Genomic DNA, 19,427 nt, shown 5'->3' on the forward strand with positions numbered 1-19,427 from the left:
CTACGCCGGGGATCGAACTGCTGACCTTGCGGGTCCCAGTTATGTACCTTAACCACTACACTACAGGCCGCCCTAAGATTATTAAGATTATAACCTCATCAGCAGTACACCACAGGGGTAGCCACTGAAGTGTACTTTACTCCTTACATTATATTCACAGATGTTCTTAGGCAGAGCAACTTGAACAACTTTTTTACATTTATATTTTTGTCCATTGTATCAATATCCAGCTGTTTATGTTCTTTGATATAAAGTTACAAAGTTAAGCAAGGTTTTGAAGTCAATCAGATATATTTATTTTCCTTACTATTTTCAATAGTATTTTACCTTATTGTGAAATCCCATTAATTTAATTTCCATAATTATCAACTGTAAAATACTTCCTAAAAGCTTTGTAGTGAATAGGGATGTTACGTGTCACAACACTGAACTATGAAAGGGCAAATTAGAAGAAAAAAACAGATGGCTTCCTCATAAAGACAGAAATGAGCAGATTTTCCAACGTTTTATGGAAGTAAATCACAAAAAAAATGCATTCATCTGTCTTCAGATTAATTAAGAGTTCATAAACATTATTGCAGATAGGTCATGCAAGCAATTATTGTTTATTGGCTGTCGACCAAAACATTTTATGATCAGGCCTTGAGTAGAGGTGGTGCTTTCAGACACAATTACATTTTCATGTTCTATTTTTATTCTGAATAATTTCCCATAAATATATTGTCATCAAGTATCAGGCCTTTTTAACCACAGGGCATTATTTAGGCCCTTCCTTGATTTTCAGCAGGCTTGACATTTAACAGTTGAAATCACCCAATCACTTGTGCCCAATCAACTTTTTGATTAACAAAGTGATGTTGTGCTTTATTCAGTCACTGGAACATGTCACAGTAAGTCATGGCCAGTGGAGGATGGGCCTGCCCCCAATAGTTGAGTTTTTCCCATGATGTCATCCCAGTAGTGAGGTTTTTCACCCTGTTTTTAAACGTCTTCCTTTCCACTAGGTTTCACCTGAATGGTGGTTTTGGGTTTTCTCAATTTTCATATTTCCTGCTTACCTGGAAAGCAACTCCTGTGTATGTAATGCCTCTCTAAAGAGTCCTTTGAAAACACTTGAAATTATGCCAAAACATTTAATAATACTTCATTCATATCCAAAATTGTAAGAATATTTTTTTTATATTAAAATGCTCTATCCATACAACATATAATGTTTTAAGGTTCCTCCCCATGCACAGGCAATAGTAAGAACCTGCACCTGACACACAAGACTCATGACTGCAAAAAAGTTACATATTAAAATTTTCAAGAGAATAATATTAACATGACAACAGAAGAATATTCTTAAAATAAAATCTAGTTTGTATGAAGATTTGGTGTTATCCTGTCCTTGGTGTATTTATGTTTTAGTGCTGGTATCTCCATACAGAATATGAAGTGGTACAGTAGGTTCTGCAAGTCCTACAGTATCTTATGGAAAGTCAGACCAGAAGTGAGCCATGGTAACAAGAGGTATGTAGAATACTTATTAAGTCTTCTGCTGCTTTCCACTTAGATGTTTGATACGTTGTGTGTTCAGAGATACTCTTCTGCATACCAGTGAGGTAATGCGTGGTTATTTGAGTTACTGTCACCTTCGACCAGTCTGGCCCTTCTCCTCTGACCTCTCTCATTAAGAATGTGTTTTTTTGATAAAGAGCCATTACATCAATATGTGCAACATGAAAATGTTGATGAGAAGTTAGAGTTAGTCAAGGTACAGTCGGAAAATGTGTGTATTCAGACCACAGCAGGAAATGGGCAGTGACTGAGATGTTCGTAGAGGAACTGGGTAGAGCAGCTCTGTGGTCTGGACGAACAAGAATGAACAAGAACCATTCACAATGAGTTATGTCCTGTAGGTAGGAAGGGGCTGTCCTGTTGGCTGCAGTGTAGGCCAGAGTCAGGCACATGCCTGGCACCTGAAAGCCATCCTTATTGGGAGCATACAGCTGACTCTTCAGGGGATGCAGCTGGTGCCAGCTTTGGCCTGCTATAGCTATTTTCACTACAATTAGTACATTATTACATTACTGAATAATTTATTTGTATTTTTAAAGATTTTTTTCCTCATACTAATCTGCATTTTAAAATATATATATTTTCTAAAAACATAAATGATCCAATCCACTTAAAGCTCTAGTGTAGTATGAGTGTTAGAGAGAAAAAAGGAACTATCACTGTGTGCTACTTGTCACTGACAAAAAAAGCTCACATTAACAGGGCGGGTAAAAGCAGCCCGTGCTCCCACCACAGCCTCACACTGCAGTCACATGTATATATTTAAGATATGCGCAGAGACCACATTGCATTTGAAAACATGCTCAATGTGATCTTGAATACCTGTTGGCCCCAATTATTTCAGATAAGCAGAATGCATAGTTACACAGAGATATAATTTTGCATTACATGAATGAATTAATGAATTTTTCTAAATGTGCTTTCTCTAAGAAAGAGTGCAGATGTACTTCATGCGCTCTCAGGTATGTAGGTCATTCATACACGCATACATATTGTACATATATTTAACATTAAAATGTGTATGGTAACTAAATAAAATTGTTTACATGTATTATAGTTATACTGTAGTTGCCTATGGTAACAGGTAATAATTATGCAAGGTAGGATTACTCTTATCCATTGAAGCATATGAAAGAGGTGCCAATTGGATTTTCTGTATTTTCATCACCATTCTTCAAGACAAACATCTGCAGAGTTGGACCAGTTCCCCCCTTTCTAACAAAACAAAAGTACACACCCATGATCTCATAGAAAGGCATTCCTTTCTTTCCTCTTTAGATAGAAGAGAACAATAGCTGAGAGTGCCACCTACAGGTGCTGCATGCAAAAAGAGGCCAGCTGAGCCGCAGAAATGACAGAGTGCAATTCATTTTCCCAAACCTTTAGCCGCTAATATCTCAAATCACAATGGCCCTGCAACTTCTGTTTGTGAACAGAGGTGCCCAATCATGTGCCATGGAGGCTGAGAGGATATGTCGGTTTTCATTCCATCCAATCACTACACCAGTTCACTAATTAACACACACACCTTTAATCAGAGAACTAATTCGTGAAATCAGCTGGTGTAGTGATTGGTTGGAACGATAACCTGCACACTCTCGGCCCTCCATGGCACGATTGGGCAACCCTGGTATAGAACTTTCTTCCAATAAATCCCAGCATCTTCTTTGAATTAGGCTATTTATCATGATTAATAAGGCATCATTACATTACATTACATTATTGGCATTTGGCAGACGCTCTTATCCAGAGCGACGTACAACAAAGTGCATACCCATAACCAGGGATAAGTTCGCTGAAAGACCCTAGAGGTAAGTACAATTTCAACTGCTACCTGTACAACAAAGATAAGGACAAGGGCCAATTTTTTTTTTTTTTTTGAACAAACAAACAAACAGAGCAAAAGTCACCAAAGTTAACTATCCAAACACTGCTTACCTAGCCAACTAAAATACTGATACACAAGTCACAGAGACAACAATTAAGGTTCACAGGGAGGTAGGGAGGGATGGGGAGAGGTGCTGTTTGAAGAGGTGTGTCTTCAGCTTGCGCTTGAAGGTGGGGAGGGATTCTATAGTTCTGACCTCAACGGGGAGTTCGTTCCACCACCGTGGAGCCAGAACAGACAGTAGTCGTGAGCGTGAGGTGGAGGTTCTGAGAGGGGGAGGTGCCAAGCGGCCTGTGGAGGCTGAACGAAGAGGTCTGGCAGGGGTGTAGGGTCTGATGATTTTTTGCAGATAAGCTGGGGAAGACCCTTTAACTGCTTGGAAGGCTAGCACCAATGTTTTGAATTTGATGCGAGCCATGACAGGCAGCCAGTGGAGGGAAGTAAGCAGGGGGGTGACGTGTGAGTATTTGGGAAGGTTGAAGACCAGACGAGCTGCTGCATTCTGGATGAGTTGGAGGGGTCTGATGGCAGACGCTGGGAGGCCAGCCAAGAGGGAATTGCAGTAGTCCAGGCGGGACAGAACCATCGCTTGGACCAGGAGCTGGGTCGAGTAGGGGGTGAGAAAGGGGCGGATTCTCCGTATGTTGTATAGGAAGAACCTGCAAGACCGGGTCACCGCCGCAATGTTCTCGGAAAGGGACAGTCTGCTGTCCATCACCACGCCGAGGTTCCTTGCACTGGGTGACGGCGTGAGTGTGGTATCCCCGAGGGAAATGGAGAGATCCAGATGGGGAGAGGCATTAGCAGGGATGAATATCATTTCAGTTTTACCTGAGTTGAGCTTTAGATGGTGGTTGTCCATCCAGCTCTGGATGTCCCTCAGGCAAGCGGAGATACGGGCTGAAACCTGCGTATCAGACGGCGGGAACGAGACGAAGAGTTGAGTATCGTCCGCATAGCAGTGGTAGGATAGCCCATGTGCAGTGATCACAGGGCCAAGGGAGCGAGTGTAGAGAGAAAAAAGAAGCGGGCCAAGGACTGAGCCCTGGGGAACTCCTGTGGCGAGGGGCCGAGGTGTCGATACCGAACCAGCCCAGGCAACCTGGAAGGAGCGACCAGAGAGGTAGGACTCAATCCAGTCCAGGGCTGTGCCACAGATGCCCGTTGCTGACAGGGCAGACAGGAGGATGGAGTGATCCACAGTGTCGAAGGCAGCAGAGAGATCTAGAAGAATGAGGACAGAGGAGAGGGAGGCTGCTCGTGCGGCATGAAGTGACTCACTGACGGAGAGGAGCGCAGTCTCTGTCGAGTGGCCCGATCTGAAGCCAGACTGATGGGGGTCTAGCAGGTTGTTGTTAGAAAAGAAGGAAGAAAGTTGAGTAGAAGCGGCTCGTTCTATAGTTTTAGAAAGGAAAGGAAGAAGAGATACCGGGCGGTAGTTCTGGATGATGGAGGGATCCAGGGTAGGCTTTTTTAGCAGCGGAGTGATGTGGGCCCTCTTGGAGGATGCCGGAAAACAGCCGGAAGACAGGGAGGAGTTGACAAGGGAGGTGACAAATGGGAGAATGTCAGGTGTGATAGTTTGGAGAAGAGAAGAGGAGATAGGGTCAAGGGCACAGGTTGTAGGGCGGTGGCAGAGCAGGAGTTGAGAAACATTAGAGTCTGTAAGGGGGGAGAAAGTGGAAAAGGAAGGGATGGGCCTAGAGGGGGGGAAGGGCACAGTGAGGGGGGCGGCGGTTGTAAAGGATCTGCGGATGACTGCGACCTTCTCATCGAAGAAATCAGCAAAGTCATCAGCAGCGAAGGAGGACTGAGGAGGAGGAGGCGGTGCGTTGAGGAGAGAGGAGAAAATGGAGAAAAGTTTCCGGGGGTTAGAAGCAGAGTTCTGAATTTGCGTTTGATAGTATTTTGCTTTGGCGGCAGTGACATCGGAAGAGAATGCCGCCAGGAGAGACTGGTAAGTCATGAGGTCGGAAGCGTCTCTGGATTTCCCCCACTTCCTCTCCGCTGCGCGGAGGCTGGCCCTGGAGGTACGGAGGGTGTCAGATATCCAAGGACTGGGAGGGGATGTGCGAGGTGGCTTTGAGACAGGGGGACAGAGAGAGTCAAAGGCGGAGGAGAGAGATGAAAGGAGGGTGGCAGATGCAGAGTCAGCGGGGAGTTTGGAGAAGGATTCGAGAGGGGGGAGTGAGGCGGTGACGGTGCTGGCAAAGGAAGAGGGTGAGAGGGAGCGGAGGTTACGGCGGGCTGAGGAAGTGTGGGAGGGAGGAGGGAGAGGAGGATGGGGAGGAAGAGGGAGGGAGAATGAGATGAAGTGGTGATCAGATGTATGCAGAGGGGTAACCGTGAATTTGGAGCATGAGCAGTTCCTTACAAAGACAAGGTCTAGGACATTGCCCGCCTTGTGGGTTGGAGGAGAGTGTTGCAGGGAGAGGCCGAAGGAGTGGATTAGCGGTAGGAAGGCAGCAGACTGGGAGGCTTCTAGGTGGATGTTGAAGTCTCCAAGGAGAATCAGTGGGGTGCCATCCTCAGGGAAGGAGCTGAGAAGGGTGTCTAGCTCATCAAGGAAGTTTCCCAGGGGCCCTGGAGGACGGTAGATAACTGCAATGAAAAGGTTAGTAGGGTAGGATACTGCAACAGAATGGAATTCAAAAGTGGATATGGACAGGTGAGAGAGGGGGAGAACAGAGAATTTCCACGAGGGGGAAATTAAAAGACCAGTACCACCGCCACGGCCGGAAGGCCGGGGAGTGTGCGAGAAGGAGAAGGAGGATGAGAGGGCAGCGGGAGTGGCGTTGTTGTCAGGTGTGATCCAGGTCTCCGTGAGGGCAAGGAATTGTAGGGACTGGAGGGAGGCATACGCAGGGATGAAGTCAGCCTTCCGAGTGGCAGACTGGCAGTTCCATAGTCCCCCTGTGACAGCAAAGTCCTCACAGGGGGTCAGCGGGGGATAGCTGAGGTTTGAGGGGTTCCGACGCCGTGGAGGCCCACGTCGCAGGGGGGGTCTTCGAGGGAGAGAGCAGACTGGGATGGGGTGAAACATAACATCACAAACTGGGACGGAGAGACGCTAGCGTCGCTCTGACAAGCCTATTTAAATGGCCTACAATTGCTCACAAGCAATACCAAATCAAAGCTAATCTACTGATAAATTCCACAGCTATTTAAGTTACGCAAGACAAATGTTCAATCACTCTACAGGTATGCAACCAGTAGAAGTGATTAACAGGTAATAGACAAACAACCTGGCTCAAGCCCTAACCCTTGCTGTTCAAATGAGCAATTTAAAAAAATCTACGTTACCGCGTCAAGAGGAAAACCCGCAGCGATATTAAACACCTGGTCAGAATGATGCACTTACTGACTAAGGACAACTTTCGCCAGTCTAATATACGCTAGCGTCGCTCTGACACGCCTATTTAAATGGCCTACAATTGCTCACAAGCAATACCAAATCAAAGCTAATCTACTGATAAATTCCACAGCTATTTAAGTTACGCAAGACAAATGTTCAATCACTCTACAGGTATGCAACCAGTAGAAGTGATTAACAGGTAATAGACAAACAACCTGGCTCAAGCCCTAACCCTTGCTGTTCAAATGAGCAATTTAAAAAAATCTACGTTACCGCGTCAAGAGGAAAACCCGCAGCGATATTAAACACCTGGTCAGAATGATGCACTTACTGACTAAGGACAACTTTCGCCAGTCTAATATACGCTAGCGTCGCTCTGACACGCCTATTTAAATGGCCTACAATTGCTCACAAGCAATACCAAATCAAAGCTAATCTACTGATAAATTCCACAGCTATTTAAGTTACGCAAGACAAATGTTCAATCACTCTACAGGTATGCAACCAGTAGAAGTGATTAACAGGTAATAGACAAACAACCTGGCTCAAGCCCTAACCCTTGCTGTTCAAATGAGCAATTTAAAAAAATCTACGTTACCGCGTCAAGAGGAAAACCCGCAGCGATATTAAACACCTGGTCAGAATGATGCACTTACTGACTAAGGACAACTTTCGCCAGTCTAATATACGCTAGCGTCGCTCTGACACGCCTATTTAAATGGCCTACAATTGCTCACAAGCATCATCTGCTTGCATTGGCTTCAACTGTGTGCTACACCACCTGATTTCCTTATTATTTGAACCAAGTAGGTAAAATAATTAGTGAAATTAGGTGGTGTAGTGCACGGAAGGGGCAAATGCCCGCAGGACATGGAGTTGAGTAGCGCCGGTCTAAGGCCACATTATGTCAGAAATACATATGTGAGCAATGAAGAATGCATTTGTCATATGTAATTGGATATTTACAATCAGTCAGTTTTCAGACAATAAATGCATTCCTGTTCTGTTCTATATTCACTGGCAATGCCTACATAAAGTGGTTAAGGATTACACTTGCTTACTTAATTGATTGATTGATTGGTTGAGAGACCAGGGACACGTTCAGCCCCGACAAAACATAGCAAAACATTTACTTGTCATAAAAGAAGTGTTTGGGAGGAATCAGCAATTGAGACAAGATCTCTTGCTCAATGGCACAAGAGACAAGTTCCATCTGGTATTAAATCCAATTTAGTGCTTCCCCCGTCCGTTTGTTGAACGGTAAAATGGCTGTGTTATCTTACATGACAGAATAGCAGCAGATACTTGTATTCAGATTGGATTGGATTTGAAACTGAAAAGCACCAAAAGCTTTAGGTGCCTTTTTTACATTATAAGGATTTAGATCCATGTATTTGTTTAATTACCCATCCTGACAGTATCAGGATGAATTCCTTAAAACAAGGCCATTGGAACAGTAATGATATCAAATTAATACATTGATCATGATTGATGGGGGACTATGTATAAAGACTACTGTAATGTCTATACGGTGAAACAAAAATGTATAAAAATGCCATTCATCCAAATCTGACCAATGTGCACGTTAACCACATGGGCAAAACATTATAAATGGCACTGTACAGTATATTGTGCATTATGTTTTTTTTATTTTGATATCCATTTCTGGGCACCATGATGGTTAGGACACAGCAATGTTGCATTCGCTTGAACTTGAGCAGATAATGTTTCACAGATGAGGTGCTTTGCTTTGGATCTTGGACAGTTCCTTCTCTCTTCCATACTTTGTTCTTGCCATCACTCTGATATAAGTTAATCATGGTCTCATTTCTCTACAATACCTTTTTCCAGAACTGTGGTTGCTCTTTTAAGTACTTCTTGGCAAACTGTAAAATGGCATCCTGCTTTTGCTAACTAGTGGTTTCCATCTTGCAGTGTAGTCTCTGTATTTCTGTCCATTAAGTCGGACAGTGGTCATTGACTAAATGACCATCCTGCTTTTGCAGCTCACTAACTAGTGGTTTCCATCTTGCAGTGGAGACTGTATTTCTGTTCATTAAGTGAACAGTGGTCATTGACAAATCCACACTTGACTCCTGAAGAGTGTTTGTTATCTGTTGGACAGGTTTTTGGCAATTAAACACATCTGAGCAATTACAAACCTGTGAAGCCATGTATCCCAAATATTATTGTGCCCTGAAATGGGGGGAAATATATACATGTCACTGTAATTTCTACATGCTGAAACCAACATGTATAAAAAATACCCTTTAATAAAATCTGAGAATGTGCACTTTAACCACATGTTAATTGTGTGATTCCAAATCTAAAATTCTGGCAATTCAAGACATATGTCTTTGTCCCAAACAATATGGAGGGCATTGTATATGAGAAAACATGATGTAGAGACAATATTGCTGTAATGTTGTTTTCGCTATGATTTTTGCATTGCTATGTCAGTGCCACTTGTGTTTCAGAATAGTTAATGTGCTGGGCAGTCACAAAGTGCCCGTTAATGTTAAATACTGCACTGGAACAAATAAGCAAGCACTCATTACTCTGTTATGCAGAGTAAAGGCAATGATCAACTTACTCTAAATTGCACTGTCAAGTGCTAAACTGGCCACTTGTTACTGTAAGACAATGTGCATCTGTAAATATTTTCTGAAAGTGTTTGCTTTCCTGTCTAGCTGGGGACCGTTCTCATGCTCTCTCTAGGGTGGTTAATATTCTCCTATCAGTATTCTACACACATGCTTGAGTGTCGTGTCCTTTTCTGCCTTGCTGTCAACCGATCCCTCTGTTTTATCTCAGAATCAGAGACAAGTGCCATTGAGATGTGCAGTGTGAGCGTCGCTGGCAGCTGCTGTAATTGCATTGTCATGTGGCTTATGGGATCTGTGAGCTTGTGAATCAATGAGAATCACTGCTGTCTTTGCCACTTCTGACAGTGCAATCTGCTCTAATACCAACCATCACAGCAATATTTGTGTATGTTTCTGAGCGTGTTTTGTGCATGCTTTTTATGGGATTGTTGTTGGAAGAGAATGGAAGAGTGAGGATCACTCTTGGTAGCATTTAGCTGTGGCCTACATCTGTACTAAATTTTGTACTAAAAATAGTGCTCATTTATTAAGTCCTTTCAATGAATATTTGCACAGTGACAGTAATTTACTTTGAATGTTGCAGTGCTAATCAGTCATCAAGTCCCAGAAATCCTTCAAATCGTTTTGTGTCCTGCATTATTTGTCTTTAAACACTATCAATAATGTACATATTATTGTGGAATGAATGTCATAAAGAAATATCTGAGTACGAATATTAAATATTAATATGCATCTGAATATGTGTATACTGAACAACAAGTGAAGGGATTTAGAAATATACACCGCTGTCTAAATTCTATCAGATGAAAAGACTTGAATGTAACATATGTTCAGGGCATAAACAGGCAGATCTTTGTATTTACCTTATTAAGAGCAAAATACGCTGTGCGTCTATTTAAGAACCGAGAGTTAATTTGTTGTGTGCCCAAACTATACATGTTGCAGTATTTATTTAGTTTTCTGTCAATCCTGTAATGCACTAAATTATCAAACAAAGTGTCAGAAAGCAGCATGAATCAAACTTATCTAGCTGTGAACAAATCCACTATAGAACAGCTGCAAGCTACTTTTTTAATGAGCAGTTGAGCATTTTTTGTTATCAAGCCTTTAATTTACTTTCTGTTGTTTGTTGTATCATGGAACAGTATTGCTTTGAGATTAAACTGTTTGCATTAATATGGCTTGGTGGTATTGGCAGCATCGTTCCTAACTAGCTTGATATAAAGGCAAGTCTTGGTTAAAGTCTCCTTTAATTAGATTGAAATTGACCTTGTGGATTTAACTTCTTTTAATTGACCTTGTGGATGTGTAGGCAGAATAGCAATGCCTGGGAACTAAGGACATTAGTTATATACTGCTTCTTAGCCACAGATTTTTAGAAACCTTTTAAAATCCTCAATAGAAATTCCATTTTACATTTTACAGATTACATTTAGACTATTACACTGGAAAAATGGTGTAATATTATGTAGTAATAAGTCGTGGAGTTTCTGCCTCTGTTGTGTACTGACTGAATTCATGTTATCATATTCATTTATTCTGGCTGCATTTCTACAGTGACTTATAAACAATCCCTCTGAAATGCTTTAAATGCACAGATCACCTCAAGATTTTCTTCAACGCCTCTTTGTTTTGTAAGGGTATTTGCTCCATCACCCTGCTGAGCAAGAATCAAAGACTAAGCAGAATTCAGTCTGCTCCATTAGCACAAACGTCTCTTGTGAGTCCCTTTCATATTGCTGCTGCACTTGTAGTTTGCTTGTATCACTTCACTCCAGTTTCACCCATTGGAAAATGCACATAATATATAGATCTCAGTTCAGCGTACTACAAATAGAATGCAGAAAAAGAGGTTGGCTTGGGACAGCTCCTCCAAATCCAGGTCTTTTATTATCATTGATTGACCTTGCGTGATGCTTCCCATTGATCTGCTACTACTGTTCCAGTTAATTAACTTGTAGAAATCTCTTCAACATCCTGATAGGCCAAACAGCTTGCTTCAGCTTTATTAAGAACTAATCCTACTGTAATGGGATATTTAAAGGCAGTGGAGAAACATTACTAAAATGAGATCCAGGTCAGTCTAGGCCTGTGCAGTAGGAAGAGGAAACAAATTAAATCAGCAATCAGAGAAATGCTGTCTTGCCTTTCAGAAGTGCAAAGCAATTTAAAGTCTGGTGTCTCTTCCTACATGAAAACAACAAACTTTTAAGAGGTTCTCTGCATCAGAGTTGCTAGTTCACATACACCTTAATGAGCAGTACTCTCGCCAACACGGTACTTTCTGTTCTTAATATACCACAGAGAGAATTAAAGTAAATGTATCTCATAATTATGGTATTTGGATGCAAAAGTGAATAACAGATTGCAACGCCTAAGTGCACTCATACATGCAATATATACGGTGCCTTGTGTTCAAGATGAATACTATGACTAAGTAATGTTATATACATATAATTAGCTTCCCATGCAAATGAAGTTCAAACTTCACTGTAATCCTGTATGAATGCTGGTTTTCATGCCTACCATAATTGCAACATCTACATAGTAATGAGCTCTTAGCTGTTCTTAAATGGACACACACTGTACTGTACATAATGAAGGATGATTTACTCTTTTAAGGTTACATTAAGTCAAGAAATATCTTATGTATGCCATGAAGAATACATATTGCCCATCCCATCCCATCACCGAGATCAACTAATGATTTCATTCCCTATAATGTGCTGTATGACAAATGCCTAAAGTAAAATTATTCCGTTAGAAATAACTTACATATCTAATGTGATTCAACAGGTGAATTGATTTGGGTGATAATGGCTGTCACCAGGACAGTGAAATTAAATAATTTGTATCAAAGGAAAAGATGACAGAGCAAATGGAAATTAGAACTTGATTAGCCTTAATTGATGGAGACTTTGACTGTGACAATAAACCAGCATAGCCTACATCGAAAACTGTCGTAAGAAGGCCTAATACAGTACGACTGAACACATATTGGAGTCTATGCCTTTAATAATGTATTGTTAAAGGTCATGTTTAAAAGTCCGGTAATGTAATTACTGCCCCCATGAACAAAATGCAAGCTAAAAAAACATCAGTTTTTATGGTCTATCACAGTGATCAACTATTGGATGTTTCTCAACCCAGGTCCTGGAGACCCACTGTATGTTGTCTTTGTCCCATCCACAGTAACAAGCTCTGCATTGGAATGGGGTGTTAATTGGTCTTAGACTTTTTATATCTAGTGAAGGACGATTTACCCTCTTAAAGGTATATTTCACTTTGATACAACACAGCTAAATTTCTTGAGCTTACTCAATTTGCATAGAGCAGTGGTCTCAAACTCGTTGCCACAGAGCGCAGTGTATATGTTTTCATTCCAACCAATTAATGCTGCCTTAATTGATTCCAATTACTCATTCAACCATATGCTTGTAACACACAGGCCTTTCTCAGCAGCGAGTTTGAGACCACTGATTTAAAGCCATTCATTTTGGCATGGTCTCAAAAATGAATGGGAGTGAAGTTGAGAGCCGTACAAATGGGTAACACCATTAACAGACAGCAGGGACAGCTGATGTTGCTAGAACAGTGGTCCTCACTCCTGGTCATGGAGCATCTGGCTTTTGTTTTAACTCAGCACTATATTTATCAATTAGAGCAGTTAATTGAACCAGTGGCTGATATTAAGGCGAGAACCAAAACCAACACACCCTACGACTCTCCAGGGCCAAATAACCCCAAATAAAATGGGGTAAGTTCCAAAAAATAACTTGTATTAAATCAAAGTGAAATATCTCTTATGCGAGAAATGGGATGCCCTAAAAAATAAATGTCCCATATTCACGTCCCAGGAATTTAAATTGGTCAGACCAACTTATGCTTCCATTTAGTGTGCTGTGTGTACTACATGGCAAATAATTCCAAATGAAAGAGGTTCCATTATTAATTGGTTCAATTACAGATTAAATCAGTTGGGTCCCATTTGCTGGGAGTGTGGAAACCTGAGACCATCAGGGTAAAATGAACGGAGTTTATGGACCGCAAATGGCAACAAGCCAAACCTGAATATTGTGTTAAAATAAGCTGAACCACACAACTTTGTTTGAAATTAAACACATTTTGAACAAAGTTAATCGATAAAGAGATTGTCTTTCAAAAAACCCAATACGCACCCAACATCTCCAGGACCAGGTCTGAGAAACACTGCTTTCTTGTTGTTTTTACCATTTCTCAATGTTTTAAAAAAAAATCCCAAATATGCCTACCAGGAGGTGGCAGTACTCTCTTGGCAATGCCAAATTTATATAATGCATTTTATATTGAAATGTGTATTCATATTAATTAGCATATTGAATACATTTTCACAATATTTCCTAAGTTATTGATTCAAAATCCAGTTTTCATATGAGCTAAATAGTGGTGTGAACTATTATGTATTACTTCATGATCACTTATCCTTTGTGGCAGGCTGCAATGTCTGCTGGTTTTCATTGATACTCAACACTTTACTGATGAAGGAAAGCAGCTGATTACACACTTGGTTTTGTGGGCCTGAAGTGGTTGCTGAATTTAAGGAAAACCCCACAGCCCTCAGGGATCAGGAACACAAATACCTGCCGTGGGAACAATGCCCTATACTGAATCAACATTTGTCCTAAATGCAAGCATGACACTTTTTCTCCACAAAATCTATTTGGCGAGCTAGTGTTAGTGATTGTTCACCTCACCACACCATGTTTGTGAATAATTTTAAAAATCTTGCTTTCAACTGTTGTTCAAAAGACAAATGTCGAATGAATCCTGGCCATTATTACTACTGCTTTAGGTATTTTTTGTATATGTCGCTGTCTGGAACAAGGAGACAATTGTTATCTTAAAAAGTACTCTTACGTATACTGAAGAAAGAAAGGATGGTAAATTGACATCTGGGTTGTAATAGAGGATAAGGGGAAACCCTCTTGACAGAAAAGATCATGAGTTCACTACTAAAAGCACTTCATTTTCATTACTAACTCCACAGTGTGGACAAAACTAAAAGGCTGTGGATGACACCTGGAATTAGCTGGCTTTATACTCATTTATATTTCAGCCATTGCCCCAGATAAATGTTGTAGGTTAGACTCCAACACTGCACACTGAGGCAATTTTTCATTCCAAACAAGCGGTATACCCTCAGCAACAACCAAGATCAAGTCTTCCATGCTTGATGAATTCGAGTTAAGAATAACCCCCCCCAAGATCCTTCAGTGCCAAGTGGTCTTAAGGCTGGAATAAACTGTGTGATTATAATGGCTTTGCACTGCTCCCTGGTTAAATCTTCAGCTGTGCTATTAGAACTTTAACTGTTTTGGCAGCATGGCAAATTCCTTGCACATCAACAGACGGGAGTGTACACTAATGCTTTCCTATATTTTGTCTTTTAAATTACATTATTCAGGGACCCAATGATTAATAAATTACACCCATCCTACCACATCTAGTATTGTGTTGACCAGGACTGTCAGGGGACTAACATTTATCTGGCTTCAAACTGTAACATGGTATGGCGTGACCCTGGCCCCAGTGGTCAGGAACACGGGTGGGTACGGAGGGCATGGGTCTCCCATCAGCAGCACACAGCAGGGTCTGTCCCGCCGTGGGGTTGCAGGTTGCCTGTCCACCCTCTGAGGAGGCAGAAAACCCAAACCAGTTTCTCTATGAAAGTGCGAATTCTTCCATTTGCTTTGCATGCAATCCATCTTAATCATTAGAGCAGCAGACCTGAGCCCCGAGCATTCACAGAACATTTCCAAATGTTCAACAGCTTCCACCTGGGTGGACTTCACATAAATTCACATTTGCCAGAACACATTTCCCTGAGGCCAGAGTCATCGCTCCAACGTAGATAAGGATGGTCACTCATAAACCTAAAGTCCATTTCTTTCCTTATCTTTAAATCACCTTTCTTCCAAATGGCTATTTCTGTTTTCTATTTCTGAGCAATCGTATCTTTCTCAGTTTCAAATCTTCTGGCAATTTCAACTATTTGCTCTGTTCTACAGTTCTGTGACAGGACACCTCATGTTAAAATGATTGTCCTATATTTTCCCACCTTAAAATGTATCCTATATTATATTATTTCCCTATGCAAGACAGCACTTCAATGTGACACACTGGCTGCAGTGGATTCCCTATCTATAGAAAACAATAAGCAGCATGATGAATGTGTGACTCACAAGCTCATTTAAAGAGGTGTGAAAGTGTTCAGAGCAATCAATTTCCAAAACAGAACATGAGCACAGATGGTATGGGGAATTGTCTATTTTGAGACAGAAAAATCAGTCTTTTACCTCAAGACAAATGCAGCTCCGGAAATATAACATATTGTCAAACATGATTCTTTGCTGCCACTTTCTGCATTTCACCTCTGGAGATCTACAGAATAAAATATCTATATCTCTTTTTCATACCTAAAGGAAAGACAAAGTAAACCGAGGCAATTTCACAGAGAACAACTCTCTTGATGGAAAATGTTTTTGAAGGGTGTGTAGGAATTTGCCCTTCCAGTATTGAAGCACAGAGGTTTCTTGAGCACAGACCTTCTGATGGTTTTGCTAAATAGATACTGATGGATGGGCCTGTTATCAAAAGAAATCAAGCTACAAGAATGTAGAATGCATGAGTGTGCTTGTGCAACCTGAATTTTAGAAATGGAAATGATAAGTGGGGCTTTGGATATGAAATGTTTTCTCTTTTATAGAAATAAATATTGCTCACTGTAAACATACCACATAAAAAGTCCCCAAAGACAATGGAAAATGTATGTATATGAAAAGTCTTGTTATTCATCAATACATCATCCTCACAGCCGGGGGATGTTTGCTCACTGTTTTTGGGAACATTCTAGATTACGGTCTGGTCCTGCCCTGGCAACAATTATTTGACTTGAAGGTCAGAGAGTTAAGTATCTCAGTTGAGTACATGACATGACATTACATGTCATTTTAAGACAACATGTGTTGTACCTTACAGGTAACTGTCCTCGATTATACTGTATCAGGCATGTATGATGTTTATGGGTAATTTTAAAGATACAATAAGTGTTAATTAATGTGTGGCTGTTTAATCATATAGCCATTAGGTCAGATGCTCTTTTTTTATTAAATGTTATTTTACAAGCTTTATTCTGAGATTGCATATTGCATCTAATTTCTAGAACAGTGGTCACCAACCCTGGTCCTGGAGAGCTACAGGGTCTGCTGGTTTTCGCTGTTACTCTGCACTTAATTAATCAATTAGAGCAGATGATTACACAGCTAACTCACCTCACCTGGTTACCTGGGTCTCAACAGGGTGCTGATTTTAAGGTGAAAATGAAAACCAGCAGACCCAGTCACTCTCCAGGACCAGAGTTGGTGACCTCTGCTCTAGAATATAATAAATACAATGAAACCATGTTGCTATTTAGTGTTAATACCTCTGTAAAACTATAGGCCTATATTACTTCGCTCTCCCAGTCCGTTGATATTATTGTGTGGAATAATGTGTTGGGGAATAGCTATGGCCTGTAAAGTAAAAACAAAGATCATGACAGAAATATTGAATCGACATAACGGTCATGCTCTCTTCCACTCTCACTTGACACAACGCCTGAAACACCTTTCTGAATTGATTCGTCTAATTGCAGTCGTCTGTAATGCCATCTTGTGTTAATTACCGGTACTACAGCTACTACCACAGAACTCCATGTCACAGGCCTGCACTTAAAACACAATCTTTCAGATGTGGAAAGTCTCAAGGGGTCAGAAAATAGTCCTGCTAGACGCTTCTTCCAACCACGAACTTGGCCAGCTGTTTTCACTAATTAGTTGTACCTTCTGGCAGAAGAATTAAATCCAGGTGATTGGAACAAAATACTGGGCAGGACTTTTACTTTCTGAATCTGGATTTTCCACCTCGGCATTCTGTAAGCAATCGGTAATCACTAAAATTTAAAAACCAGGAGCACAACGTTAATGTAATGTTACTTCCATTCCATACGCAATCCCATAATACGCGTAACAACGCATTTCAAAACTGTTGAAGTTCTGATGCAATTCGAAGGTTGCTTAGGGCTCGACCGGTTGTTAAAATTCTAGGTTTTTTAACGCAGATATTCTGCTCATATTATACCTTTATTCTGGGAAATATGTGATGCAAGATGGCAGACCATTAGTTGGCTTTGTTAAAAGTATTTGACTGAAACCCACTTGTTGCATTGGCTGTTTGGAAAACATTTGGTTATTCTGTCAACTTCACTGAAGGGAGCAAAACATGGACACTTTAACAAACGTGTTTCGTAACGCCACAATTACAACATAAACTACATTACAATGATACGTATAGCTATAACGACAATAAAGTAGTAGCCTGCGCCTAAACGCATTGAACATGTGTTCAGAGTCCAACCAGTAAGTCAACTAAAGCGTTAGATAGGGAGACTTTCTATGAGATGTTTCAGCGAACAATAAATGTGAGAATTGTATCCCATCACTCCTCCCTGGAGATTCATTCACATTTGCATTCCACATGTTATGAATGCTCAATACCCAATACTTATTTTAATAGGACAATGTTAAATCAGTGTCAGTACATAATGCACCGAAGTCGCAGGCTCATCGTTAGTAGTATGCATATGCTTACCCTACCTCCATCAAAATGCATATCAATAAAACGTTTATGCAAAAACCTCTATCAAACGAGTCCCAAGTGCCGAGCAATCGTTACAGTCCATATCGAGTTTTCACATCTGACCCTACTGAGACAACCGCACGTTTGGGATCGTGCTGGGAGCTCGGAGATGTGCGACTGGTTTAGGACCAGTCTCTTTGATCCTCGGTTTCTCTGTGAGCCTGACGCCTGCTACAGTTCTACCTTCTGCGTTCGGCTGCTATAGGCTGAGTTGTACTGCGGCTTGCGATTGGTTGCTGTAGTGACATATAGTGGAGCGTTAGCACGACACCCCTAGCCACTTTCCATTGCAACTTTTTCTATACGTTTAAATGTATATCTATTCATCTGTGTACTTCAGTCGGATACCAGGAATGAATGATGCAATGAGATACAATAAGAAACGACCTAGGTGTGACACAGTTGTTTTAATGTAGATTCAAGTAGCCTACACCATCTGGCACTTTATTATAATTTTTTACTTTTTTGGCATTTTCAGTGACATATATTCTTTCATTCTTGATATTACAGGACCTGGCAACTAAATGAAAGCATGGATTTGTTTTTTATTTTTTTATCTTTAACTTTTGTTGTTTGCCAGACCTTACCTTCTCAAAACGTCTATACAAATCACTGGGCTGTGCGAATTTCGGGCGGACGCGAGGAAGCTGACAAACTTGCTTCAAAATATGGCTATAATAATTTGGGGCAGGTAAGAGGCTATTTATTTCATTTAGATAGGACATTTTACATGAGTATTCGAGAACGTTTGCTTTGGATTTCCAAAATGATTCTGGTTATTATAATGCGTGTTTATCGAAACCCATGTTTGATCGGTTTGTCGAGGAGATTAGGCTACTAGATGTTTGTTAGAAAGTAGCCTGCACCCGATGTACAAGTACTATAATCTTTTCAGTTACTTGTATCAACAAGGTGTTCAAAGTACCAACAGCAGTAGGCGTGTTGTAAAACCGAGAATGGATGTATTAATTAGTGAATTTACACACTTAGTCTACGTCAGCAATTGCGAGTGCTTGGATTTCCTTACAAGTGTGCAAATCTAGCCCGGGTAACCACTCTTGACATACGTATATTATGCCTTGATTAACTTATACTAACGCATCTAACACGCTATTAAACAAAAAAAATATTTGACATAATAATTTATCAGTGTTTGTGTTGCAATAGATCGGAACAGTAGGCTAGTCATTTACGGTAGGAGCATGCCGGGTGTATTATTATATCGTGGGAAGATGGCTATGTTCTTTGTTTGCTTTGAACCTTGTGTTTGCTTGAAACCCTTTCGTTGCTAGTTAATAATTCA

The 19,427-nt window shown here is 40.9% G+C and overlaps 1 protein-coding gene across 3 annotated transcripts in view; it reads left to right on the top strand.

The window, feature by feature from the left end:
* The first annotated feature begins 18,293 nt into the window (after positions 1-18,293).
* The window catches only part of pcsk6 (proprotein convertase subtilisin/kexin type 6), a 41,816-nt gene continuing 40,682 nt past the window's right edge, over positions 18,294-19,427 (top strand). The window contains exons 1-2 of one of the 3 annotated variants that reach the window (XR_009709005.1): positions 18,294-18,515; positions 18,635-18,815. Coding sequence is in view for 2 of the 3 variants with exons in the window: in XM_061246646.1 (XP_061102630.1) it covers positions 18,436-18,515; positions 18,635-18,815 (261 nt within the window). In the remaining variant the exon portion in view is untranslated. Of the gene's footprint in view, positions 18,816-19,427 lie in introns of all 3 variants that reach the window. The other 2 variants (XM_061246646.1, XM_061246647.1) reach the window with 2 other exon arrangements.

Source organism: Conger conger, chromosome 6 (genome assembly GCF_963514075.1).
Source record: "Conger conger chromosome 6, fConCon1.1, whole genome shotgun sequence".
NCBI lineage: Eukaryota > Metazoa > Chordata > Actinopteri > Anguilliformes > Congridae > Conger > Conger conger.